Source organism: Pseudopodoces humilis, chromosome 26 (assembly GCF_049639895.1).
Source record: "Pseudopodoces humilis isolate 2021_Gansu_Grassland_sample_001 chromosome 26, ASM4963989v1, whole genome shotgun sequence".
In the NCBI taxonomy this organism is placed as follows: domain Eukaryota; kingdom Metazoa; phylum Chordata; class Aves; order Passeriformes; family Paridae; genus Pseudopodoces; species Pseudopodoces humilis.
This window is the reverse complement of record NC_142225.1, coordinates 1387578-1413921: the sequence shown is the minus strand read 5'-3', so window position 1 is coordinate 1413921 and position 26344 is coordinate 1387578. Positions and strand designations below refer to the sequence as shown.

Sequence of the window (26344 nt, the reverse complement as noted above, 5' to 3'; positions counted from 1 at the left end):
AGGAGGAAAAGCAGCAACAAACCTTGGGAGAACTGGGCCTGCAATCTGACCCCACACTGTCACAAGAAGCATCACCTGGAGTCGCCCATCCTTCCTCCTGCCCAGGGCCCTGTCCCCATCCCCAGGGAGGTGGTTTGGCCATTCGAGGGTGTCCTGAGTCCTGGCTGAGTGTGCAGGGGATGTGCCACATCGTGCCCAGTGCCAGACATGCCACAAGAGGCCTCCTGGGTGGCACCAGCTCCAGGGAGAGCTGGAATATCTGTCATGGGAAATCTGAGCTTGGCAGGCCGTGGCCAGTGCCAAGCTGTGGGCATCCCCCATCTGGCTTTTCTCAGGGGATCTTGAGGGGTGCTTGGGTCTGTTGTGGAGTATTGGAGAATTTCGGGGGATTTTGGGGATGCTGAGGGAAGCTGGGGGTGTTGGGATGCTGGGGGATGTTGAAGGATGGTGGGGTATTCTAGGGGGGATCCTGAAGTGATGTTTGGGGATGCTGGAGAATCTTTTGGGATGCTGGGGAATATTGGGGAATGTTTGGGGATACTGGGGGTGGGGATGCTGGGGAGAGGTTTGAGGATGTTTGGGGGATGCTGTGGGTATTTGGGGAGATATTGAGGGGAAGTTTGGAGGCGTTGAGACAAATGCTGGGGAGTGTTGGGGGATGTGACCTGCCCAGGCTGGCCGCTGTCCCATCCTTCGGGCGGTGGGTGACCAGCAGAGGGCTCGGCTCCGCTGCCGCTTTATCCTGCCCAGCGCTCCCCGAGCGCGCAGAGCCGCGGCCGCAGCCGGAGCGAGGTCCAGCTCCGGGGTACAGCTCCCGGAGCGTGCGGGGACCCTCGCGGGGGCACCATGCCTTCGCCACCGCTGCTGCTGCTGCTGCTGCTGCTGCTGGCCCCGGGGGCCCAGGGGATGCGGGGCAGGGCTGGCACCGGCAGGACTCACCCCGGCCAGGCTGCGGCCAGCGGCTGGAGCCTGCCCACGGCTGCCCGGGACATCCCGGAGGGGCAGGTGAGGCAGCGCCGGGGCACGGACGAGGACTCCAAGTCGGTGCAGCAGTACGTGCCGGGGGTGCGGGTGGAGTTCCCCCGGCCCCTGAGCTCCGGCAGCCTCCAGCCCACCCGGGCCCTGCTGCCATCCAGCACGGACCCATCGGAACGGCAGCCGGGGGTCCCCACGGACAGGGACGGGACAGAGCCCCGAGCCAACCTCACCACGGTGTCCGACAAGCGGCTGCAGATCCACAACCCCCTGTACCCGGTGACCGAGAGCTCCTACAGCGCCTACGCTGTGATGTTCCTGTCCCTCATCGTCTTCACCGTGGGTATCATCGGTAACCTCTCCGTGATGTGCATTGTGTGGCACAACTACTACATGAAGAGTGCCTGGAACTCCATCCTGGCCAGCCTGGCTTTCTGGGACTTCCTCATCCTCTTCTTCTGCCTGCCTGTGGTCATCTTCAATGAGATCACCAAGAAGCGGCTGCTGGGGGACACATCCTGTCGCATTGTGCCCTTCATGGAGGTAAGGGGCTGTCCCCACAGGGATCGAGGACTCGGCTCCTCTCTGCCCTCTTGCTCCAGGGCAGGCCGTGGTGCTGGTGGCCTGGCACAAGGACCGTGTGCCAGAGACCCCCACTGTGGAGCACAGCAAGGGGTTGAGGGATGGGCCCCATAGTGACCTTCCCTCTGTCCCAGGCCATTCCCGATGCTGCCAGGGCTGGGAAAAGCCCGTTAGACCCTCCTGCAGCCATCACAGGGACTTCTGTCAGCAGGGTCCCTCCATTTGTCTGTTCCTATCCCAGCCCGATGCCCCAAAGCCTGGGGGCTGATCCCTGCAGTGTGCTGGCCCAGAAACTGGTCCAAATGAGGATGGTCCAGGGGCAGGGAGCTGCAGGTGGACAGTGCTGGTCAGCACTGGAATGGGACTGCCCAGGAATTAGGTCTGGAAGCCTGAGATCTCATGTGTAACAGGTTGGCCACACTCAGGGAGAGCCAGACACCCACTGGGAAGGTCAGAGGAACTGTGGTCACAGGGGATGGAAGAATCAGCAAAATTGCCCCAGAGGGCAGGATTTGGGCTGATGCTGCTCTTGTGCTGGAAACCAGCCCTCAGTGTGTTCATGTCCCATCCTCAAGGGAACCTTGGGGTCCAGCTGTGCCCTCTGTGCCCTGGTGGGACAGACAGACCAAGCCTGACTGTTCTCAGTGGTCAGTGCCTGTTTATCAAAGGGTGCAGACACCTGGAAGAGCCTAGAGACAGTGAGATCACAGAAGAGCCTCTCAGGCTTGTCAGACCAGACAGGGTTCAGGACCTGCCCCTCCCACAGCATCCACCCCAGTGTCCCGGGTTCCTGGATGCTCTGTGACCTGCTGGTGCCAGAACAGCCACCCCTGACAGTCACCTGTCCGTGTCCCAGCGCCCCTGGGCAGGGTCTGCACTTGTGCAAGGGTCCCTGGCTGTGCACAGAGCTCCAGAAACGCCACTGGGTCCTCTGGGTCAGGGTGAGGGACCGGGTGTCCCACTGAGCACAGCCCCAAACCTGCACAGCACACCCCAGCACAGGGATGCCCTGTGGGCAAGAGCTGCTCCTTTCAAGAGGTGTCCCACCCCATGCTCTCACTAATGGAGTGTTTGTCCCATCCCTGTCCTCCAGCTCAGGCTTCCAACATTACATCTGGGTGGACTCAGAGAGGGGCTGGAATTCTCCCAAGTGGGCTCAGTGTCCCAGGGAAGGATGGGAAGGGTGATGTCCCCTAAACAGACCCTGTCTTGAGGTGGATCTGAGGAAGATCTGCTGCTCATAGGCTCCCTGTCCCCGTGAGAGAACCCTGGGGGTGGCACCACCAGGAACAGGGATTCAGCAGCACCAGGGTGCCCCGGGACAGCTTGGTCCCAGAGGAGTCAGGAGGGGACAGGAGTGGTGGGATGTTGGTGCTGCAGAAGGACGAGGATGTCACAGGCTGGGAAGCACGGTCCTGGTATGGGGGCTACTCTTGCTCTGCCTCCCAGCACCAGCCCTGCACTGCCCTCCTGCCCCCCAAAGCAGGGTCAGAAAGGGGCTCCAGGGCTTCAGCTGGGACCCAGCTGCAGGGAACCTGGGTGGGAGTCACAGCCAGGCCAGAGCCAAATCCCCAGCAAAGGGTCAGCTATGAGAGGGGAGCCTATCTGAAGGCCCAGGGGTAATGTCTGGTGGGATTGTGGCTCAGGCTGCTGGAGGGATGCTGTGGGAAGCAGATCTATCCTCTGTAACTGCTCAGTGCTCTGGCACAGAGCCAGGTTTTGGGAGCAAAGCTGGTTACAGGGGCTTCTGGGGACAGGCCATGTGCAGGGATGTGCTGCACTGACCGATGCCACCAGCTACATCCCTGCCAGGGCACTGGAGATGGGATCCACAGGACCAAGGCACCAGGAAGAGCCTGTGGAAGGGTGTAGGGGGAGGAGGCAGCAGCACAGCAGCACCGAGGGCTGCAGGTGCCAGCCAGGGAAGAAGTCCAGCGTGCTGGGTGCTGGCAGTGGGGCAGAGCAGGCTGCTGGCTCTGGGCTTTGAGAGGAGCTGGGACATGCTGGGAGGTGCTGCTGGGTGCAGGATACTGGTGCTGGGCTGGTCTCCTGATTCTGTGTCTGGGGAGATGCTGCTGTGCATAACCAATGGTGCTGCTGAGTGCTGGCATCACCCTGGTCATCAGCTGCTGGAGTGACCAGCCCAGGGCCAAGGAAAAGGCTGGGGGGTCGGGGGGTCAGTGTTCTGGGCTGTTCCCCACGCACCACGTGGAGCCCTGGGAAGTTTCCTGAGTGCTGGGAAGGTCTTTCAGCACAGGGTGATGTTTGATGGCTTCGTGAGGCCAGGAATGGCCACAGCACTGGGACACCAGCATGTGACTCTGCCATCATCTTGGCCAAGGGCTGTGGGACTTGGCTCCCAGCTCTGGGGCTGGGACTGGGAATACTGGTCAGTGCCTGGCCAGCCCTCCCAGAGCCACAGCGATTCCTCTCCCTCCCTTGGCCTCCTCCTTTGGCAAAAGGGGATGTTTTTCCTGCTATTCTCAATGCAGCGGAAATTGCCCCAAGCTGATTTGGGACAAGAGCGCCTTCAACTCACTTGGCCTGTCCAGGCAGGCCTTGGGAACCCTGGGAAGGTGCTGGTGGGTGTGAGGGTCCCTGCTTCTCCTCTGCAACAGCCATCCAGAATAGAGGAAGAGCCTGAAGGACAATCCTGCTGTTCCCACCTTGGCTGGATGGACAGACAGACAGACAGACATCCAGCTAATCTCCCTTCTGCAGAAAAGGGAGCTGGGCAGGGACTCCAGGGTCAGGGGACATTTTTATCCTTTCAGGAGTCACAGAAAAGTGGCTCTAAACCCCAGGATGCAGCCACAGACTTCCCTCCAGCTTTTGAAGGAGGGGTTGTGGTTTTAGGTAGCCTGGGGTTTGCCACGAGCCTGGCAGAGCCAAGCCTTCTGTGATGTCCCTGCAGCAGGGCCCACCTGTTCTGCCTCCTCCCTCACCAGGTATCGTCTCTGGGAGTTACCACCTTCAGCCTGTGTGCCCTGGGCATCGACAGGTTCCACGCGGCCACCAGCCCCCAGGCCAGCACGCGGCCCATCGAGCAGTGCCAGTCCATCATTGCCAAGCTGGCCGTCATCTGGGTGGGCTCCATGACGCTGTCGGTGCCGGAGATCCTGCTCTGGCAGCTGGCGCAGGACGCGTCGCCCGTGTCCGGCGTGGCGAGCGAGTATTGCACCATGAAGCCCTCGGCCAAGCTGCCCGAATCCATCTACTCGCTGGTGCTCACCTACCAGAACGCCCGCATGTGGTGGTACTTCGGCTGCTACTTCTGCCTGCCCATCCTGTTCACCGTCAGCTGCCAGCTGGTGACGCGGCGCATCCGCGGCACCGACAAGAAGAGCGAGTGCCGGGGCACCAAGCACGGCCAGTGCGAGGGGCACCTGAACTGCACCATCATCGCTCTGACCGTCATCTACGGGCTCTGCACCACCCCCGAGAACGTCTGCAACATCGTGGTGGCCTACATGTCCCCCGACATGTCTAAGCAGACCTTGGATCTGCTCAACCTCATCAACCAGTTCTTCCTGTTCTTCAAGTGCTCGGTGACGCCCGTCCTGCTGCTGTGTCTCTGCCGGCCCCTGGGCCAGGCCTTCATGGACTGCTGCTGCTGCTGCTGCGAGGGCTGCGGCCCCGACACCAGCTCCAGCGAGAGCAGCGCCGACAGCAAGCTCAAAACCGAGATGTCCTCCTCCATCTTCTTCGACAAGCCCCGGGAGACTCCCCCACCCCTGCTGGCCCTTGGCACCCCGTGCTAAGTGCCACTGGGGAGCCGTAGCGATCGTTTCACCACCTCCTCCCAAGACCAAACGTTGTTTTGCCGTTAGTACTCGTGTCTGGATGCGGAACAAGCAGAAAGAGACAGCTCAGGGGGCTGCGCCGTGGGCTTCAAACCCAGCATTGGGCAGGTGGGGCTTGAAATCCCAGTCCCCGTGGCTGGGCTGGTGACCCTCTTGCCCCTGCCCAAAGGTCAGTGAGGACAGCAGCACCCTCCTGTCCCAGCTGCCTGGCCGGGCTCCGTGGGGCTGCTGCTCTGGAGATGGCGTTGTGCCGGGAAGGTCCTACCTGAAACCACAGAGGCTGGCCACGATGGCTCACAGAGGACACAGCAAACACAAACTGCCCTCTTCCTGTCCCCTCCCCTCCTGCCAGCCCCTCCACAAGAGGAGAAAGTCCAACTGGCTGTATCCCACGGATTCAAGCCATGCCCTGTACGAGCTCAATAAACCAGTAACCTAGAGCACGTTGTGCTTGCAGCTGCTGGCACTGCTGGGCTGAGCCCTGGGAGCCCCTTGGAATGGCTCTTCCCTAAACCTGGGGGGCTCTGGGGTCGGCATGGGCAGCTGGGGGGCAGGAGGGCAGGGAAGCAGCTGTGCCAGAGCAGGCAGAGGCGAGGGGAGATGGGGAAAGGCCCCCAGCCCCTTTGCTCCCTCCCTCTGGGATGATGCTGAGCGGTGCCTGTGAGAAGGTGCCCTCTGAAGTGTTGGGTTTGGGGTGATTTGTAGGACCTGAACTCAGTAAAACCCAGCCAGCCCAGCACAGGGCTGAGGTACCCCCCAGCCTGCTGGTTCCCCACATGCACTATGCACAACCAAGGTGCTCCCACTGCACTGCTGTGAGGGAAATGTGGGACCACCACCCCCAGCACCCCTTGGAGAGCTTTGGGATGAGCACCCAAACTGCCCCACAGGGCTCCTGGCCCTCATCCACGTGCCCATTGCAGGGACACAATTGTCCCAGGATGGTTTCAGGGCATCAGGGTTCCCAAGCCCTCGTCCACCCTTTGCCCAAGGCCCCCGCAGGGGCAGGGGGGATCAGGGGGGTCAAGGAGGAGGCAGGACGGATCTGCCCGAGGGCAGCCTGGCCACGGCAGCCCATCCACCGGAGCTGTTAGAGCTCCTTGTCCCAAGTGCTGGCAGCCACCCCAGCCCCGGGATGCCGGGGCGAGGGAGACGGTTGCTACGGGCACTGAAAGCGAGGGGCTCACTGCGGGCTTTGTGCGCAACACCCACCGGGCTCCGCGCGCGCTTTGCTTTCGCAGAGCCGTTTCCAGGGAAACAAAAGCCCCAGTTTTCTTTTGAGAACACAAAACTGGGTTTTTCCTTTCATCCTCCTCCCCCCAGCCCCGCGTTGGGCCCCACAGTTTGGGAGGAGAGGGGTCTCATCTTGGCACAGGGATGCAGGGGGGCTCAGGGTGCAGGCCGTACCTCAGCCCCCGGTGTGCCCAGGGGGCGAGCGGGGTCCCTGGGAGGGTCTGGCGGCCCCGGGGTGCTGGGGGAGGGCGTCTCTCATGCGCCTCGTCCACCTCGCTCCGTCCTGAGCCTGGGCCAAGGGCGAACAAAGCCAGGCTTGTGCTGCGGCCCCGCGGGGCTGCACGCGTGGGGAGGGACAGGGGCAGCGCTGTCACCATGGGCTGGGCACAGCACACACAGAGCCCCTATGGGCTGGGCACAGCACACACAGAGCCCCTATGGGCTGGGGCTGTACCCCACAGCACACACAGAGCCCCTATGGGCTGGGCTGTACCCTACAGCACACACAGAGCCCCTATGGGCTGGGGCTGTACCCCACAGCACACACAGAGCCCCTATGGGCTGGGCACAGCACACACAGAGCCCCTATGGGCTGGGCTGTACCCCACAAGCTGGGGCTGTACCCCACAGGTGGGGCTGTACCCCACAGGTTGGGGCTGTACCCCACAGGTTGGGGCTGTACCCCACAGGTCAGGCTGTACCCCACAGGTTGGGGCTGTACCCCACAGGTGGGGCTGTACCCCACAGGTTGGGGCTGTACCCCACAGGTCAGGCTGTACCCCACAGGTTGGGGCTGTACCCCACAGGTCAGGCTGTACCCCACAGGTCAGGCTGTACCCCACAGGTTGGGGCTGTACCCCACAGGTCAGGCTGTACCCCGCAGGTCAGGCTGTACCCCACAAGCTGGGGCTGTACCCCACAGGTCAGGCTGTACCCCACAGGTCAGGCTGTACCCCACAGGTTGGGGCTGTACCCCACAGGTCAGGCTGTACCCCACAGGTCAGGCTGTACCCCACAGGTTGGGGCTGTACCCCACAGGTCAGGCTGTACCCCACAGGTCAGGCTGTACCCCACAGGTTGGGGCTGTACCCTACAGGTCAGGCTGTACCCCACAGGTCAGGCTGTACCCCACAGGTCAGGCTGCACCCCGGCCCTGCTCCCACCCTACTGCTGGGGCACCTGGCAAGCGCAGGGCAGGGGCTGCCCCTGGGGACACGGCACAGCGGGACCCCAGCACGATGGCCACAACCTCGTGGGGACACGGGGACAGAGCCACCTCCGAGGGACACGGGGCAGGGGGAGCCCCGCAGCAGTGGGCACAGCTCCCAGGGGGAGCAGCCACTACAGCCCACCCAAAGCCTGCAGGTTCTGCAGCAGCTCTGGGACACAACGGGGGCACAGGCAGGTCCAGCAGCAACGATGGGACAAAGATGGAGTGTCTGAGCCAGTCTTGGCACCCAGGCAAAGGAAACAAGGCGTCTGGAACCATCAGAGGTGCCTTCAGCATGACCACACAGGTGCCCAGTGCTAGCCTGGGGACAGGGACCTCCCTCCAGCAGAAATGCTGAGGAAGTAATGTGACTGCAACCACACCCACAACGCAAAATTGTTAATTTATTATTAGGAGGCAAAAAAATTGTACAGTTACAAGAATCATTTCCCAACAGAGGTCAAATCTGAGTCAAAATATCTCTTACAAAAAAAAAAAGAGGGGGGGTGGGGGGGGCGACAACACTTTACAAGTCATTAAATTAAAAAAAAAAACAAACAACAAAAAGAAACCTCTCTTTGTGCAATTCTGCAAAAACAAGAACAGAAGGTAAGTCCCTGGCCTGACACCCTGGAGCCGAGTGGGAAGAGGCTGAGAGGGCTCCTGCAGCTCCCTGGCCATCCCCACCCCATGCCCCAGCCCTGTGCTGGGACCGGCAGCTGCCTCCCCCTGCACACCCCCCCTCCAGTGCCAGCCCAGTCCCCACAAACTGGCCCCAAACAACCTGGCCAGGCCCCCAGGCTGCACCTCAGAGCCCCAGCCAATGGCACAGACATGGCACAGCCATGGACCACCACAGTCCTCCATCCTGTGCAGACACACCTGACTGTCATCCCCACAAGGCCTGCTGCCCCCTGCCCCAAGGCTCCCGTGCCTCCCAGCCATGGGCAGGGGGTGGCATGGGGAGCAGGGAATGGGGAGCAGGGCATGGGGAGCAGGCCCAGGGAGCAGAGCACGGGGAGCAGGACTGCAGTGCAAGCATGGGGAGCAGGGAATGGGGAGCAGGCACAGCACACAGCCCCTGGCTCTGGTGAGCAGCACTGAGGGTGCACAGATGCTCTGAGTGTGTCTTCAGGTGCCTTCATGTGTCACTCCCTCTCTGGCATCCCAAGGGATGTCCCTGGCCAGGGCAGAGCCAGCAGCCCCAGCTGGGCACAGGCGATGCCACTTGGCACGTGGGGAGCCAGCACAGCTGTCCTGAGAGGTTCCATGGGGCTGAGCCAGCTCTGGGCAGGGGGGAGGCAGGTGCCAGCCCCCAGCTCCCCCAGGGGCTGCTGGCATTGCTGGGCCCCCAGCACTGGTACCAGTGCCACAGATCATCCCCTGAGCAGCCAGACTGGGCAGTGGGCAGGATTCGGCCCAGGCACAAGAGCAGGGGACACGTGGGGCCGGGGAACAAGTGGCCCTGGGCCCCAGAGAGCGGTTGGGGAAGAGGAGGCAGTAGGAGGAAGATGATGGCAGTGGCTTGTGGTTAATCCCTGTCCCCTGGAGGGGTGAGGAGCCTACAGTGGCATTGACACGCCCTCCCCCTGCCACACCCAAGGCAGGCAGGGCAAGGTGGGCACCCCTGACACCCCCAGGGTGGTCTCTGCCTGGAGGCAGCAGCAGGACACCCAGGGAAGGGAACACAGAGCCCCAGGGGACCTGCCCTGTGCCCTGCAGCTGGCACAGCCCCATCCCCAAGGGCTGCCTTCTGCTACCACCCTCCTCCTCCTCCCAGCGCTGACCCATTGGCTGGCCTTGGGGAGCCCCAGCTTTCCTACCGCTCACAGGGCCCAATTTAATAACAGCACTATCCCTTAAATTAAAAAATTAAAATATATATACATATATATATACTGTATACACAGACAACAACAGAACAGTGCCAAAATGGAGGAAGAGAGGGGGGAGGAGAGGAGAGGGGAAGAGGAGGGCAGTCAGACATCTCCTTTACAATAAAAACAAGGACTCTGCCCCAATGTGAGCAGAGTCTGGGGTCCCCTAAAAATACCCATCTAGAGAGAGAGCTGGAGGGACAGAGCAGGAGAGAGGGGCACGGGCTTGTACAATGGCATCTTCCCAATCCGAGCCAGGCCCGCGGGACCTCAGCTTCGCCTGGACTTCGAGTGCTGGATAAGCCACTGTAGGGTGATGTCTGCAGAGGCAAGGGGACACTTAGAGCCTCTGTCTCTGGCTGTCACCTCCCCTGGGCAAACACAGGGCTGCTCCCCACCCCCCCGTGAGCCCAGCTCACGGCACTCACCAATGTTGTCCTTTTCTTTGCAGGAGATGGAATAGCAACAGATCTCTCGGTCCTGGATGGCAGACAGGTTCCTGTGGGAAGGGAGCAAGCGCTGGCTGCAGACTCTGAGCCGTGTGGGGTGGCCGTGGGAGACACCCCTGGGACTTTTGGACTCTGGCACATGGAAGGGGCAGCAGCTCCCCAGCTCTCCAGGAGCTGCATGTGGGTCAGGAGAGGGCACCATTTCTCCATGCCTGAGGGGCAGGGGTGGTCTGGGGGGGGTTATGTGACAGGGCAGGAGGGACCCGATCCCACAGAGACCCTGGCCACCAAATTCCATAGGTCCCCCCCCAGCCCTGCAGCTAGATGGGGCGGGGAGGTTTTGGGAGCAGCACAGGGCTGGCAGTATGGGAGCTGCACGGGTGCCCGTGGTCCAGAGGTGCTCTGAGAGGTGGCTGAAGGGGAGGAAATGCTCTAAGTGCAGCATCCCAGAATTCCCCTGTGGAGAAGCCCAGCTCCACCAGCCAGTGCCACGCTGTGCCAGGCCCCCACGCCACCATGTGGCACATGATCCAGCCCTGGCACTGCTGGCTCCAGCTCCCCTCTGTCTCCACAAAGCATCACCTCAGACATCCTCAGCCATTCATCTCTGGCAGCCCACCCCAGGCACCCCAGTGCCACTCCAGACAGGCAATCATGCTGGTGGGGACACGGCAGAAGGGGGAGGGGGTCACACTGTGTCACACCCCCTGTGCCCAGGGCACTGGCACTTACATCTTCTCAATGAGCTCCTTCTCATCCAAGGCACCGGGCAGGTCCCGCTTGTTCCCCAGGACGAGGACCTGCAGGGCAGCACAGGGGACACCTGAAGCACCCAGCCACCAGACCAGGCAGGAACCTGCTTGTGCCACTCACTGCTTGTGACACCAGACAGCCCTGGCTACTCCACTAGGATGTCCCAGACAGAGAAACCCCCTTCAGCAGCACTCAGGAGGCAGAGAACTTCCATTAGCTGCCTTAATTAGCCTGTACACAGCATCTCCTGTGCACTCCCTACTCCCAGTGCAGAGATGGCCCCACAGCACATCATCTCTGAAGGGCACCAGTATCCCCTGTGCCTTCTAGGACATTCTCCCAGGAGCCTCTCACTGTCTCTGAGCAAAAAGTCAAGTGAAATGGCTAATACTGATGTTATCCAGCAGGAGCAAGCTGTGGATGCCAGGCAGAACCCACTCTGCAGGCAGCCAGCCCAAACCAGGATCAGCTGTTTGTGCCATCCCTGATCTCTCCTTGAAGGCTCTTGACAGCCACAGAAGCATTCTCAGATTGTGTAAGGAGAACCACCACCCAGCAGGGCTGGTTTGTCCCGGAGCAGCCATGTGACTGTCACCTGACAGGGGTGCTGCTGAAGCTGTGGCTCCCAGACTGCGCCGGGGCTCTGCAGCAGCACAGGATGAGCATCCCCCCATTTCAATCAGGAGGCTTGTTCTCAGAAGAGAGCCTTCAGAGGCCTGCAACTGCAGAGTGGTATGTCAGGAGCTTAATTTAGCTGGCAGCGGACATTTGGGATCCATGGCAAGATCTTCAATCAGCTCCTCTTGAAGGATGCTGATTTGGGATGGTTGGTGCTCAGCCCACCTGACATGTACAGCATGCCCAGCACTGCAGGTCCCACCTCCTACACATGTCACAGCCCAGCAGCAACTCTCACAGGAGACAGGACCTTCCTGTCACACCATAAATCAGGTGCTAATCCACGTGAGAGGACAGATTTCAGGGGGACTGATCTGTGCTCTCTGCCCTAGAAGTCCCTCCCTGTTGCTCGGCCCAGTTCTGACCTAGGAAGTGTCACTGTCCCAGCTGGCTCCCTCAGGAGTGCAGCAGGGGACACCTCCAAGAAAGGGGAGCCCCTCCCTGAATCTGCTGTGCAAGCCCTGGTACCCCCAGCCTGGGCACCACTGAGGCACCAGCTCACCGGGATGCCCTGGAGCTGCGGCTTGTCAAGCAGGTTGTGCAGTTCGTTCTTGGAGGCCTCTATCTTCTCCTGGTCAGCAGCATCCACCATGTACCTGCAAGGGAAGGGACAAGCCTGAGCACAGGTGCCCAGGTCTCCAGGCCCTTGTGCTGTGCTGAGGTCTGTGCCACCCCCAAACCTCCTCCCACGGCAGCTCGCTGCCCCCACTGCAAACTGAGCCAGCAGGAGGTTGATAACAGGATCCTTCCACCAGGATGCCTCTTCCCAAGGACAGCTGTGGAGCTGAGAGCCCCTCATGTCCCCCAGGGGAGTGGGGACCACCCCATCCTTGTCTGACAGCAGGGCCAGGCTGGGCCAGGAAAGCCCAGGCAGGAGAAGCTGCAGGACAGACATTGTCTCCAACAACACGTGGAGAGCAGCTGCCATGTAAACACACAGGACACAGGACAAGCAGAGAAGGCAAGAGAAGCTGAGGATGGACAGCTGATGATGACCCAAGAAGGGAAAGGACCTCCTCATCCCATCCATGGGGTAATCCTGGGAGGGGCCATGGAGCACCTGGATGTGAAGCTGGTGGCCACCAATGCTTCTCTGAGAAGAAGGGGAGATTTGGGAAAGGATTTTTTTCTTACAGGACAACTTTTATACTGCAAAGGATGTCAGTGAAGCCAAAACTTGGGTGAGGAACTGATCAAAGCAGATTTCAAAGATCAAGAAGCTGGGAGAGAAGGAGTGAGAAACAGCTCATCAGGCTTTGGGGAGTTATTTAAAAATAGGAAAAGAGCTACTAACTACTAAAGTGCTTAACACAGGAAAATGGGAACGCTGTGCTGAAGGGAAAAACAACCCCAGGGACTGCTCCAGCCCTTGGAATGTTGGGCACAGGGGGAGAGCTGACAGTAAAGAGAAAGAGACCTGACATAGCTCGAGATGATGAGGGCAGACTGGAGTGAGACCTGGATGCTGACAGGATCTTTTGTTTCCTGACAACCACATGGGCCAAAATTATGACATTATGGAAGGAGGCAGCAAAAAGAGTGAAAAGACAGAGATTTTGTTATTTCCAGCAAAGCTCATTGTACTGAAAATTGTGATAAAAACCCTCCTGCAGGTCCAAGGCCATGTCCCACCATGATGACAACCTGCAAGAGCAGGAGCAAACACCACTGCCCCAACATGCAGAACAAGCAGTACCACACTCCTCCTCAGCTGCCAAGAGTTGGGAAGGGCAGCACAGAAAGCAGCCCTCCAAATCTCAGAGTATGGTCACTTGGGAAAGATCCCAAAAATCTCATTTCCTGACTGGGTTTAAGTAACCCCAGTATGGTGTTCTGACATCAGCATTTGTCCTTTGGAATAGGCAACCTGCTTCCCATGAATGTCTTGCCATGCTTACCCCAAGCCTGGGGTCCCTGGGATTGCTTTTACTGCACTGTTTGCAAGCAGAGGACACCCAGGGACACTCAGATTCGCTGACTCAGTAGCAGGTGAGACTCCTGCACTCAGCACAAGATTTATCTGGCAGCACATAAACATCCTGGCCTGGAAAGCAGCCTCTGGGAAGGGCTGAGCCCCACACCTGGGTTTGCTCAGCTCCTGTGGTGAGCAGCCAGCACAGAGGATGCATGGGAGCCTGGAAGGGTAAGATCTGAGGAACAGAGCTGGACTGAGTGATGCTAGAAGGGAAGAGAAGGGGCTGGCACAGCTGGAGAGACCTGGCTGTCCCCTGCTCAAGCTCATGTGGACATCAGTCCCCAGGTGAAGTATCTGGATAAAAGGAGGCTCAGGGGGAACCTTCTCAGTCTCTCCAGTTCCTGACAGGAGGGTGGAACCAGGTTGGGGTCAGGCTGTCCTCAGAAAACAAGCAACAAGGGCCAGAAGAAATGGCCTCAAGCTGGACATGGGGAGGTTTAGGTTGGATATTTTGGAAAATCTCTTCCCTAAAAGGGTGGTCAGGCCCTACCACGGGACAGTGGTAGAATCACCATCCTTGGAGGCATTCAAAAACCATCTGGGGACATAGTCTAGTGATGAATATGGTGGTGTTGGGTTAATGGTTGGACTTAATGATCTTAGAGGCCTTTTCCAACCTTCATGATGATTCAGTGATTCCAACCCCTGACAGAGGTGTCCAGCTCGGGCAGCAAAGGCACCACAGCTCCCCTGGCAGCCCAGCACCCCGTGGCAAGGCTCAGCAGCAGCAGCAGCAGCAGCAGCAGGGGCTGACAGCAGGGCTCTGGGATACTCACACGATGGCACTCACTCCGCGGCAGTATCGCTCCCACATGCTGCGGAACCGCGGCTGCCCCCCGATGTCCCAGAGCTGTCACAGGAGAAGGCAGAGTTACCCTGGCACCGTGCCCATCACCCCACACTCCTGCCCAACACTCTCCCCTGTCTGCCTACCTGGGGCATTTTGGCTGTGCTCCAAACCCACCCCTGTCCTCTCCTCTTCAGCTCAAACCTCAGGAGGCTCCTTACTTGATAAAGTAGGGAGGAACTTGAGGAAGGGGAGCTGGAGGATGCTGAGTCCCCCTGCAGTGTGCCTCTGCTGGCATGGAGGGACCCCTGGCCCAAGCCAGGTGCTCCTCCCCACACCCATCACACCTCCTGGCATTTCCCTGAGGCATTTCCCTTTTAAGAACATTTGGCACAGTCTCAAAAGTGTTCCTGCAGCAGCCAGAGCTCCCCCAGCCAGCTTTCCAAGCCTGTCCAACAGCTATTTCCCAGATCAACCCCAGGCCCTCAAAAAATCCAGAACAGGTAGAACTCAACTCTTCCTTTGCACCTGAGGCAGAGACCACCACTGCAAACCATGACCTGTTTTCCCCAGCATGACCACCCTGAGCAAGGTGACCACATCCATTGAGTCCCTACCAGCAAGAGATACAAGGAAACCTCCAGCTTTGCAGCCCAGACTGACTCTTATTGCACAAGTCTGGATCTCCTACAGCCCTTCCCACCACCTCCTGCAGGACCCTAACAGGGCAAATCTTTCACTTCCAGATGGTGGAATCACAATCCCTGGAAATGTTAACAAAACACGTGGATGTGGCACTTGGAGACATGGTTTAGTGGTGAACGTGGCACTTCTGGGGAACGGTTAGACTCGATCTTACAGGGATTTTCCACCCTTAACACTGCTATTCTATTCTGTGAGCTGCAGCTGGGATCCCTGGAATTCTTCCACCTCCAGCAGAAGAGCCACCAACCCCCCTCACCTGCACCTTTCATCCCAAGAGCCCTCACCAGCAGTAACAACTGCATCTTACCTTTATGGTAACATTCCCTTTGGTGATCTTCCTCATGTTGAAACCCACTGTGGGGATCATGTCCTCATTGAACTGTCCTGACTGCAAGGAACAAGGTGAAACAATGTTAGGAGGTAGAGGAATGGGGCCAGCCTGCCCTGGCAGGGCAGCAAGGCTGACAGCCTGGGATAACCCCAAAAGCTCTCCCAGCCCTGCCCTGGGCACGGTGCAACCCTCCTGCAGGTCCAGGCCAGGAGCACAGAGCCCAGCAGACATGGTGCCACCACAATTACAGGAATGCTGTTCTTTTCCAGCTGGGAGAAAGCCTGGTGGGCAGAGGGAAGCAGTGATTTCATTGTCCAGGGCTTGGTGAGCATTTTGCATGTAAATAACCCTCGATTTGTACACTTTTGTTATTAGTAGTGTGGCTCTTACTGTGTTCTTATCTCATTATTTCCAGTGAACTGCTCTCATCTCAACCCATGATCTTCGTCTTTTGTGCTTCCAGTTGGAATGGGAAGGGGAGGCGGGAGGCAGGGAACACCTAACACCAGTGGGAGCACCAAATTGAGGAATACCATTCCTAAGCCATGACACTGTGGCTGCTGCAGTGGACACAGGTGCCCTGGGTGCCCCAGTGCAGTCCCCAACCCTGCAGCAAGCTGCCAACCCCAGCCCTGGACACATCTGTCCTGGTGGGCTCGCCCATCCCAGCTCTTTCAAGCCTTTTGTGGGAGGAGGCTGAGACCCTCATCCTCTGCTGTGACCTCTTGTGAGGAGTCCTGCAAGGACCCTCAGGGTTCTGGTGAGCCACCCCCTGCTCCAGCTCCTTTCCAGCTGCAAGTCCTGTGGTTACCACCATGTTTCGTGCTTTGGATCATTTATGGCCCAGCTCAAACCAGACTGACTTCTGCTTTCAAGTGAGTGCTGTCTGCCTGCACTGGTCCCCCAGTTCTGCATCCTGCCTGTGCTGGGTTACTTGAGGGTCACAAAGGGCCCCCCTCCTGCCCCCAGGAGCAGCTCTCAGTGCAGCTCCAGTCTCTGTTGAGTTTATGCATCAGATGCATGAGATCCCTGTGGGGCTGCAGCATCCCAGCACCGCTGTGGAACGGGTCAGGCTTGTGGGAGCAGTGAGCAGGTACCATCCCTCTGCGATGCTGGCTCACGAGCCCACGTGGCCAGTGCCACACCAAAGGCTCTGGCAAAGCCACCCCACGTTCCAGTCTGCTGCTCAAATCCCAAAGCTGCAGGATGGGCCCAGGTGGAGCAGCACACACTGTGGGCAGTGCCAGCAGTGATGTGGCATCTCTGGGGCAGGAGACAGGAGCTGGCACTGCCCTTCACCCACTGCCTCCAGCAGCTTCCCTGGGACTCAAACTAGGCTTATGGCCAGTAAAAGCATCCTGGGATCCATGCTGTGGAATGCTGAGGAGCAGAATGTTTGACAACCAGGATAGTGCAGCCTCGGGGATTTCAGCCATCACTGTCATAAACCTGCAGGAACCATCAACCACGGCCAAACTCATCCTAGCAGGTCTTTGCTACCTTAAAACCCTCTGTTTCTTGAGGGCTTTTCTCTCAGTTAACACAAACCTCAAAACAGGAAGTAAGTTTATGCTATTTTCTCATAAGCAGATTTTTGTGCCTGGTTGAGCCTGTGGCTCCTCCAGATGCACCACATCAGCACGTCCCCAGGGTTCTCCTGCTCTCTTCCAAATGCTCTGCAATACACACTGCTTCCCTTTTTCATATCCCTTTTGCATTCAGCAGCAAAACCTGGCAGCCAAAGAGTGTTCAGGCCATGCTGCACCCAGAAAGTGCTGTGAGGACGGGCATGGGGAGAGGAGGGGAAGCAGGCATGGATCCACAGGGGATGTCTCCTGTGGATCGAGGCTCAACACACAACTGGGCTTTATGAAACGAATAAATTCTCAGGCTTTGATCAGTGGGCACGGAGACCACTTGCTGAAGAGCTCTTGGAAGCTGCAGGGATTTCCCTCAGGGATCCCAGATCACATCATGGGATCTGCTGGCTGTGTAAAAGCCACACAAGATAAGGTTCCCATATGATAGTTCTTCCAAGAAGGGGTGCAAATGCAGGAGCCAGGAGTTACCTCTTCCTTCCTCCATGGGTGGGACAGAGCATGTCTGTGTGAGTGACCACAGCCTTGCTCCCTGCCCCAAACCCCTCTCCCACTGCAGCACCTGCCTCCAGGCTGCCCATGGCCAAAGGGCCAAAACAAAACCACTTGAGCTGTCCAAAACAGGCTGAGCTGGGAATGCAGCACATTGTGGTCCAGGATGGCTCACACGTGCTCCCCGCTGCCCCAGCACCCACAGAAGCATCTTGCATGTGCTCCTCCTCCATCAGCTCCTCCTGCATCAGCTGCTCTCTGAAAGCAGCTCTCAATGGTGGAAACACAGTTTCCTCTTCCCTCTACAATTATCTCTGTCACTGGTGCCTTCAACATAATTTCAACTCCCCGCAGGGTCCAGCCATCCACAGCTCCACTGCCAGGAAAGCAGTAAGCACCCAGATGGAGACAAGCAAAAGCTTCACTGGACACATTCTTCCCCCAAGTTTTGATTATGTAATGGACATAACATCCATGCTGACCCTGAAGACGATGCCAAGCTACACCAATTGTTTAAGGATGGGATTCCACTGGGGAGCACAAAAATCGTTACAGGCAAGATGGATTTTGTGGCCACAAACGGCAGATGAGGTCTTCACAGATTGCAGTCCATTGCTGGTTTTGCCAGGGTCACCCACTGCTCTGCCCAAACCACTCTGCCTTGGTGCCCTGCCTGGAAGGCAAGAGACCTTTCTGCCCAGCCCCAACACTTTCCAGCTGGGTCACTGGGAGAGGTGGCCAGAGCTTTTGCCAGGGCGAGTGGAGCCCCCAGCTGATGCTGAGCCCCATCCTGACACATGCAGATGGACACCACATCTCCTGCCACTTCAGCCATTCCCTTGCTCAGAAATGTTTTATCATGTGAGAGGTGAGGCTCTGGCACAGGCTACCCAGAGAAACTGTGGCTGCCCCATCCCTGGAAATGTTCAAGGTCAGGCTGGATGGGGCTTGGAGCAAACCAGTCTAGAGGAAGGTGTCCCTGTATGTGCCTGCCAATGGTAGGGGTGTTGGACAAGGTGATCTTTCAAAGTCCCTTCAAACCCAAATCACTCTGTGATCCTATCTCAGGAAAGCCACACTGTCCGTTTTTCTTGGCTCATGCTGACAGAGCTTGCAGCAGCAAGACAAGACCATGCCCCAGCCAGATTCTCCTCCTCTTCCAGGAATATGAAGAAACCCCCCAGAAAACCTGCTTCCTTCTGCATCATGAAGCTAAGGTGCAAAGATACACCTGTGGAGGGCCCAGGTGCTGCATCTGGAGGCAGAATGACCACGAGGCAGCATGAGAACCCACAGCCACCTCCCAGCCACGCTGGCCCTGCCAGATCCCACCCAAGGGGCACACCCAGAGCTCCTGGGAGAGGTGGGTGTCAAGACAGACCAGCGCAAACGCATCAGAACAACATCTCCCTGCTACTTCCTCAGCACCTGTGTCCTCTACCTCCCCAGCAAACCCTGGGGACCTTGCAGACCTGGAGCTGCATCCTCCCTCCCAGGCTCAGGGGCTGAGGCAGCAGAGCACATCCTCAGGATGGGTCAGCTGGCTGGTGAAGGGGTCAGTGTCTCTCTGAGGATGGCTGGAAGCAGGTGCTGAGCTCCCAGGTCAGGCTTCCTCAGCAGCACTGTTGGAGAGCTGGCTGCCTGCCACACCATCCACCATCCTACCCGGTGCCAAATACGAGGCTGATGTGGTTTCACAGGATGGGTCAGGTTGGAAGGACCACAGTGGGTCATCTGATCCAACCTCCCTGCTCAACCAGGATCATCCCAGAGCACATGGCACAGCATTATTGCCAGACAGTTTTGGAATATCTCAGTGAGGGGGACTCCACATCCTCTCTGGGCAGCCTCTTCATGCACAGTCATGGCACAGGGAAGAAGTTCTTCCTCATGTTCAGGTGGAACTTCTTGGGCATCAGTTTCTGCCCATTCCTCTTGTTCCATTGCTGGCCCCCAGGGAGCAGAGGCTGGTGCATCCTCTGACCCTTCCCTGCAGACACTGACAGACAAGGATGAGGGCCCCTCTCAGACATCTCCTTTCGGCTGTTTGGCTCAACAGCCTCAGCTCCCTCATCCTGTCCTCATGAGATGCTCCAGTCCTGTCAGCATCTTCACAGCCTCCACTGAACTCGCTCCATGCTTGCAGCACTGGTCTGAATCACTTTCCAAGCAGGGCTGAAGCACACAATGGTGCCCCAGAGCTCCCACCACACATGTTCAACACCCCAGCACTTGTGGCTTCGCTCTCCTGGAAGGCTCTAGCACAGGTAGAATGCGTGTGATGTCAAAAAGCAGCAACTCTCTCTTGCTCTAACCGTGGCCTGCACTGACAGGCCCCAGCACCTGCTGAGGAGCTCTCCATGCCCTCCAGTCACCCATGTCACCACCAGACTGGAGAAAAGGCAACTAAAAGCCCACTAGCTTCAGGTTAAATCAAGCCCAGATGTATCTACAGCTTTCACTTCTCCTTGCAGGAAAGACTTCAAGCCTCAGCTATCAACAGCTAGGAAAAGAAAAAGTGAGTCGTGGAAAATCAAATCCCCAGGCAGGCGACCCAGGAGGAGTCACCCTGATCATAGCTGCCTTCAGCAAAGCCCTTGCCTGGCACAACCACAGCCTGGCTGCTGGAGGGAGCCACCCACCTTCCAGGGAACTGGAGTCCACTTTTCAGTCAGGTGCAGCTACAAATCCTGGAAGAAAAGGACAGTGCCAACCCCCCCAGAGCAGCTCCAGTCCCAAAAAGGCTTCTTGCGACATCTCTCCAACACCATCAAAGTCCCATACTTCTTCAGCTCAGTTCTTCCCCCCACAAAGCCCAAATCACAGCTATTTCCCCTTTCCAACAACCCCATTGCAACACCCTAAAGCCAGGCACCTCCAGACCTTCTCAGGCAGTTCCTGTCGAGTTGGCATTTTCTGTGTCACGCTTCTATTTCACTGTGCTCAACAAGTCCTTCTTTCCAGGGTGTCTTCTCAAAAGTCAGTGCCCCCTTTTGTGTGCATCTGCCACAAAACTTCAACTTTCCAAATAACTCGAGAGGCTAAACTCAGCACCCTGAGCCTGACTGCCGTGTGAGGGTCTCAAACAGCCCACAACAGACCTGGCAGACCAGCAGGCCATGGTGCCAACTTCAGCCACCTCAAGAGCTGCTAGAATTCCTCAAAGTCCCTTTTCCCTGCACCAGCTATCCTGGCCAAGAGGACAGAGTCCCAGTGCATGGGTCTTGCCCACAGTAGAAGTGCCAGGTACAGAGTATTTACTCACAGAAGCAACCCCCACAAAGCTCACACTGAGCCCTGTCTGCTCCAGATGTTCCTGGGAGAGGAGGAGACGTGGGGAACAGGGAGCCAAGTAACACCAACCCTTGGGGTTTCCAGCCCTGTGCAGGCAGAACAGCGCAGCAGGTCTGGGATAAAGCTCCATCACCCTTCATGGCTTAACTGGGTGATTAAAACCGACACTAAATTACTTTGCCATTTTTAAGGCAGCCTTGGCGCTGTTAACAGGCAGCAGCATCCAGTGGATCCAGAGCGGGAGCAGCCCACACGTGGCAGTGCCACGTCCCACCCTGGCACAGAATTGCAAAAACTGACTATTAAACATGTAAATGGCAGGGAGAGGCCCCCCAAAATAGGGTTGGTGCTCAGGGTCACTTCCCCAGAGCCAAAATACTCCCTGTCCCCAGACATTGGTATTGGTATTGGTATGGTTTATGGGAGGATCCAGCAGGAGACTGGAACACTGAGAAGTGACTTCCAGCAAAACGGCTCGAAAACGGGAGTGCCGTCATCTCCAGGATGATAAGTGTCCTCTCTCTGCCCCTAGATGCTTCAGGAAGGACATTTTCATCCCTCAGCACCTCCCAAAGAGCATGGCTCCAGTGCAACGAAGCCTCCATAAGAGCTGAAAATCCCCTCTGACAGCCCAGCAGCTTCCTGAGCAAGCAGCAACAACTCGCTCTGCTTCGGAGCCATGGCAAGCACGGACTTTGGAGCAATGAGCGGGGACCAGGAGCCAGTGAGGGAACCAGGGCGGACCTGCATCCACCTCCCTCATGAAACCCTCCGGGGACAACAGCCCAAACCCACCCCAATCCCGCCTCGCACCATCACGGATTGAGAGGGCAAGAAAAACGCAAAAAGCAAGAGGGGAGACTCTGCCGAGCATCCCCACGGGTGAAGCCACGCCCTGGGTTTGGGGATTCAGGACATGCGGCTCCTGATGCACTGCTGGGTGCAGGGACCCCGCGGACGAGGCGGCGCAGCCGGGAGAGGCCAGGGCTGGAGGGGCCCAAGGCGGGTGTCGCTGCCCCGCTCGGCTGAGGAGCGGTGCCACAGCACCCACAGGACGCTGCTGCCGGCCGATGCTTCCCGAGGAAAGTCGCCAGGCAAACACCTCCCACACCGGCCCCCAGGCAAGGAACCCCGGTGGCGCCGAGCCCGGCAGGGTCGGCATGAGGCGGCGGCAGGGCCGATGACAAGGCGCCTGCTGGTCCGGGTGCGAGGGGGAGCTGCAGGGCCCGGCGGGCACCGGCACCGGCACCGGCACCGGCACCGCCTGCTGAGTGCTGGCCGAGCTCCGGCCGGACCGGCCAAGGGGTGCCGGACCCTTCCCCAGGGCCTGCTCCGCCTGTGGCCCCGAGCACCGCACCCGGCTCTGGGAACGCGGGCAGCAAACGCTGCGGTTTGCCTGGGCCGCCCTGAGCCTGCACCCCACACTGTACCCCACTGCTGCACCCTGCACCCCACACTGTACCCCACACCCCACACTGTACCCCACTGCTGCACCCTGCACCCCACACTGTACCCCACTGCTGCACCCTGCACCCCACACTGTACCCCACTGCTGCACCCTGCACCCCACACTGTACCCCACTGCTGCACCCTGCACCCCACACTGTACCCCACTGCTGCACCCTGCACCCCACACTGTACCCCACACCCCACACTGTACCCCACACAGTACCCCACACCCCACACAGTACCCCATACCCCACACTGTACCCCACACCCCACACTGTACCCCACACTGTACCCCATACCCCACACAGTACCCCATACCCCACACAGTACCCCACACCCCACACAGTACCCCATACCCCACACTGTACCCCACACCCCACACTGTACCCCACACTGTACCCCATACCCCACACAGTACCCCATACCCCACACTATACCCCATACCCCACACTGTACCCCATACCCCACACAGTACCCCACACCCCACACTGTACCCCATACCCCACACAGTACCCCACACCCCACACAGTACCCCACACCCCACACCGTACCCCATACCCCACACTGTAACCCCACTGCTGCACCCCGCACCCCCTCCCCAAAGGCATTTTCAGGCTGGGGTGCGATAGGGCGGAGACGTTCTGAGAAATACCCAGAGGCTGCAATGGGGACATGCAATGGGGCTGCAGTGGGGGTACAATGGGGTGCAGTGGGGGTGCAGTGGGGATGCAATGGGGGTGCAATGGGGTGCAATGGGGGTGCAATGGGGGTGCAGTGGGGATGCAATGGGGTGCAGTGGGGGTGCAATGGGGGTGCAATGGGGTGCAATGGGGGTGCAATGGGGTGCAGTGGGGGTGCAATGGGGATGCAATGGGGGTGCAATGGGGATGCAATGGGGCTGCAATGGGGCTGCAATGGGGATGCAATGGGGGGGTCCAAGGGTGAAGCCCTGGGGTGGGCACGTGACCCTCGGGGATAGGGCGATGCGGGGCGTCCCCGGGCTCACCGCGATAACGTTGACGAAGGTGGTCTTGCCCGAGTACTGCAGCCCCACCAGGGTCAGCTCCATCTCCTCCTTCCAGAACAGCGCCCGGAACCAGTCCAGCAGCTTGTTGAAGAGCGCCAGCATGGTGCCGGCTGGGCCGGGCCGCGCTGAGCGGGGCCGAGTTGAGCCGAGCGGAGCCGGGCCGGGCCGGGCCGAGCGGGGCCGGGCCGGGCCGAGCCGAGCGGGGCCGAGCCGAGCCGAGCGGGGCCGGGCCGGGCAGGGCCGAGCGAGGCCGAGTGGAGCCGAGCGAGACCGAGTCGGGGCGGGGCCAGTCGGGGTGGAGCCGATCGGGGCCGGGCAGGGCCGAGCGGTGCCGAAGGAGGCCGAGCGGTGCCGAAGGAGGCCGAGCGGTGCCGAAGGAGCCCGAGCGGTGCCGAAGGAGGCCGAGCCGCCGCCGCCCCCCGGTATTGTCCGCGCGCCGCGGGCCCTGCTGCCGCACCGCCGTGCCGGGTGGGGCCCGCGCGCCGCCTGCGCCCGCCCCGCTGCTGCGCCCCCTGGCGGCCCGGAGGACCCCGAGCACCGTGCAGCCGGCCCGGCCGAGCCGGGTCCCCGGACAGCCTGGAATAGCCCGGACAGCCTGGAATAGCCCGGAGCCCTGCCCTGGGGGTCCCCGGACAGCCTGGAATAGCCCGGAGCCCTGCCCTGGGGGTCCCCGGACAGCCTGGAACAGCCCGGAGCCCTGCCCTGGGGGTCCCCGGACAGCCTGGAATAGCCCGGAGCTCTGCCCTGGTTACTCCTGGCATCCTCGCACCCTCGCTAACCCAGGGCTTGTCAGGTCACAGTACGGCCTGAGGGAGTGGGGGGATGCGCCCTCGTGGCACTGCACCCCGACACTCCGGTATCCCCAGCTCCCCTGCAGCCTTCCCCGCTGCACCCCCAATGCCTGCACACCCCCAATATCCTTCCAGCCTGAGCTCCTGTGCCCCCAGCACCTCTTCAGCTGGTGCCCAGTGCACCCAGCACCTGTGTCCCAGTGTCCCAGTGACCCCGTGCCGGGCACCTGCACCAACACCCGCAGGTACGTTCCCTGCACCCGTGGCCGTGCCCTGCCACAGCACACCCCAATCCTGCGCCTGTACCAGTGCCCCCCGGAGCCCACAAACCTGGGAGTGCGCTGGGACCCCTGGCACACCCAGCAGGGCTGAGCCAGCTCGTGGGGCTGCCCCTCTGCCCTCCTGCCCCACTGCGGTCCACGCCACCGTCCCCCTGGTGTCACCAGCCCTGCTGTTGTCACCTGCCATAGGTACAGCCACGTCCGAAGGATGGTGTGGCAAGGTAACACCAGAGGTGCCCCAGCAGGGACCTGGCTCCCGAGACTCGGGGAACACCGGTGGGTGAGATGGGGGACCTGGAGGTCCAGCCTGAGGGAGGTGCACCCGCTGTGACGGGACCTCCATGAGCACAGAGAGGACCTCATCCACTTGCTGTTTTCTTCACTCAAGTTCACTTTACAAGGCTTTATGGCTTTGGAGGCTGTGCTTTGACCTGCTGCTTGGCCTCAGGCCTCAGTTTCCCCAGGTGATGCCTGCGTGATGATTCAGGTGCAGGGTGCAGGGATGGTTCAGGTGCAGGGTGCAGGGATGGTTCAGGTGCAGGAGGTGCAGGGGGTGCAGGGGGTGCAAGGGGTGCAGGGAGCAGGGTGCAGGGATGGTTCAGGTGCAGGGTGCAGGGATGGTTCAGGTGCAGGGTGCAGGGATGGTTCAGGTGCAGGGATGGTTCAGGTGCAGGGTGCAGGGATGGTTCAGGTGCAGGGTGCAGGGATGATTCAGGTGCAGGAGGTGCAGGGGGTGCAGGGGGTGCAAGGGGTGCAGGGAGCAGGGTGCAGGGATGGTTCAGGTGCAGGGTGCAGAGGTTCTCAGGATGCTGCCTGTCCCTCCTGGGGACATGGTTCTCAGGATGGGGCCACCCAGGGCCCCCAGTACCAGTGTGCTTTGCCTGCCTGGCTGGGCTGTACCTCCCTTGAAGCACAGGAGCACCGTGAGGAGAAGGACAGCTACCATACCTGGGGTTTAAGTGGGAGAGAGAGGAACAGGAGCAATCCTGGCTGTGCTGAAACCCCTGGCCAAGCTCAGGGGTTTAATGCCAGCCCAGGGCATGGGGAAACATGAGATTTTGGAGAGATTCCTTTCCTCTGCCTGCTGGGCACGCTGTGCTCTTTATGCAGTGGGTGAGGCAGCTCCTCGGGACACTCAGGACACAGCCAGAGCAGATCAAACCCTGCTGCACCCCTGACATGAGGTGAGCCCAGGATGGGGTTTGGCAATAACACAGCTCAGCACAGCCCCCAGCACTGCTCAGGGAGTCAGTGCATAGAGGATGGACAGAACTCACACAGTGGCCAGGTAAGTGTGGAACAGATGGAGCTGGTAGAAATTGAGATCAAAAGGCAGCAAACCTGCTTAACTGATCATAATCTGCATCAGACATCTGAGCTAGAAAAACTCCTGATGGGGAATCTAGGAGGAGGTGACAGCACCCCTGGCCCAGCTGGGATCCTGGTGCTGCTCCTGCATGCCTTGGGAGACTCTTGTGCAGCCCTTGGCCTGAGCCTGCCTGAAGAGCTGGCCTCTGGACAGCAAACTGAAAGCATGAGGAAAATGATGTGTGTCCTGCTATCCAGGCAGTGCAGGAAAGCTCTCCAGGTGCAGTTTGCAAGTCTTCCATTTCTCCTGCCTGATGGCAGTGGGCGAGGAAAGGCTTGAGGAGGGGGATGCTGAATAAAGCCTGTCTCACAACTCAGACCTCTATCAGTGTCTCCAGACATTAAAGGCAACACCAAATTACCTGAGAAGACAAAGTCCTGAGCCAGACATAGACAGGCAGGGAGCTTGCAGAAGCTCCACAGCCTCTCCAAGTGCCCAAGCATCATGCAGGAGTTCCACAGAGAACACAATTCCCCCCCAAAGCACCTGCTGGGCAGGCTGGGGCATGAGGCAGGGCTGGCATTAGGAACAGGGGCATTTCTCTGCTAGGATGATGGAAGTGCAGTAGGTGAAAGGACATTACTTGAGATTACTCCTTTTCCTGCTGCTGGGCCAGGAAGTGGATTTCTTCCAGGTGCCAAGGGAGGGAAGTGGACAGGGAAAACCATTGGGCAGCAATTCAGCT

General features: G+C 59.3%; 2 protein-coding genes across 2 annotated transcripts; one reads left to right on the top strand and one right to left on the bottom strand.

Moving 5' to 3' along the window:
* The first annotated feature begins 769 nt into the window (after window positions 1-769).
* GPR37L1 (G protein-coupled receptor 37 like 1) lies at window positions 770-5800 on the top strand. The gene is made up of 2 exons (XM_005530231.2): window positions 770-1518; window positions 4506-5800. Exons 1-2 carry the CDS (start codon window positions 847-849, stop codon window positions 5316-5318), a joined length of 1485 nt encoding a protein of 494 aa, XP_005530288.1. The 5' UTR covers window positions 770-846; the 3' UTR covers window positions 5319-5800.
* Window positions 5801-8107: 2307 nt separating this feature from the next.
* On the bottom strand, window positions 8108-23407 carry ARL8A (ARF like GTPase 8A). The gene is made up of 7 exons (XM_005530180.3): window positions 23198-23407; window positions 15335-15415; window positions 14312-14385; window positions 12063-12156; window positions 10862-10929; window positions 10109-10179; window positions 8108-10000 (listed from the first exon to the last, which is right to left on the bottom strand). The coding sequence occupies exons 1-7, from the start codon at window positions 23318-23320 to the stop codon at window positions 9951-9953; spliced, it is 561 nt and encodes a 186-aa protein (XP_005530237.1). The 5' UTR covers window positions 23321-23407; the 3' UTR covers window positions 8108-9950.
* Between the last annotated feature and the right edge of the window lie 2937 nt (window positions 23408-26344).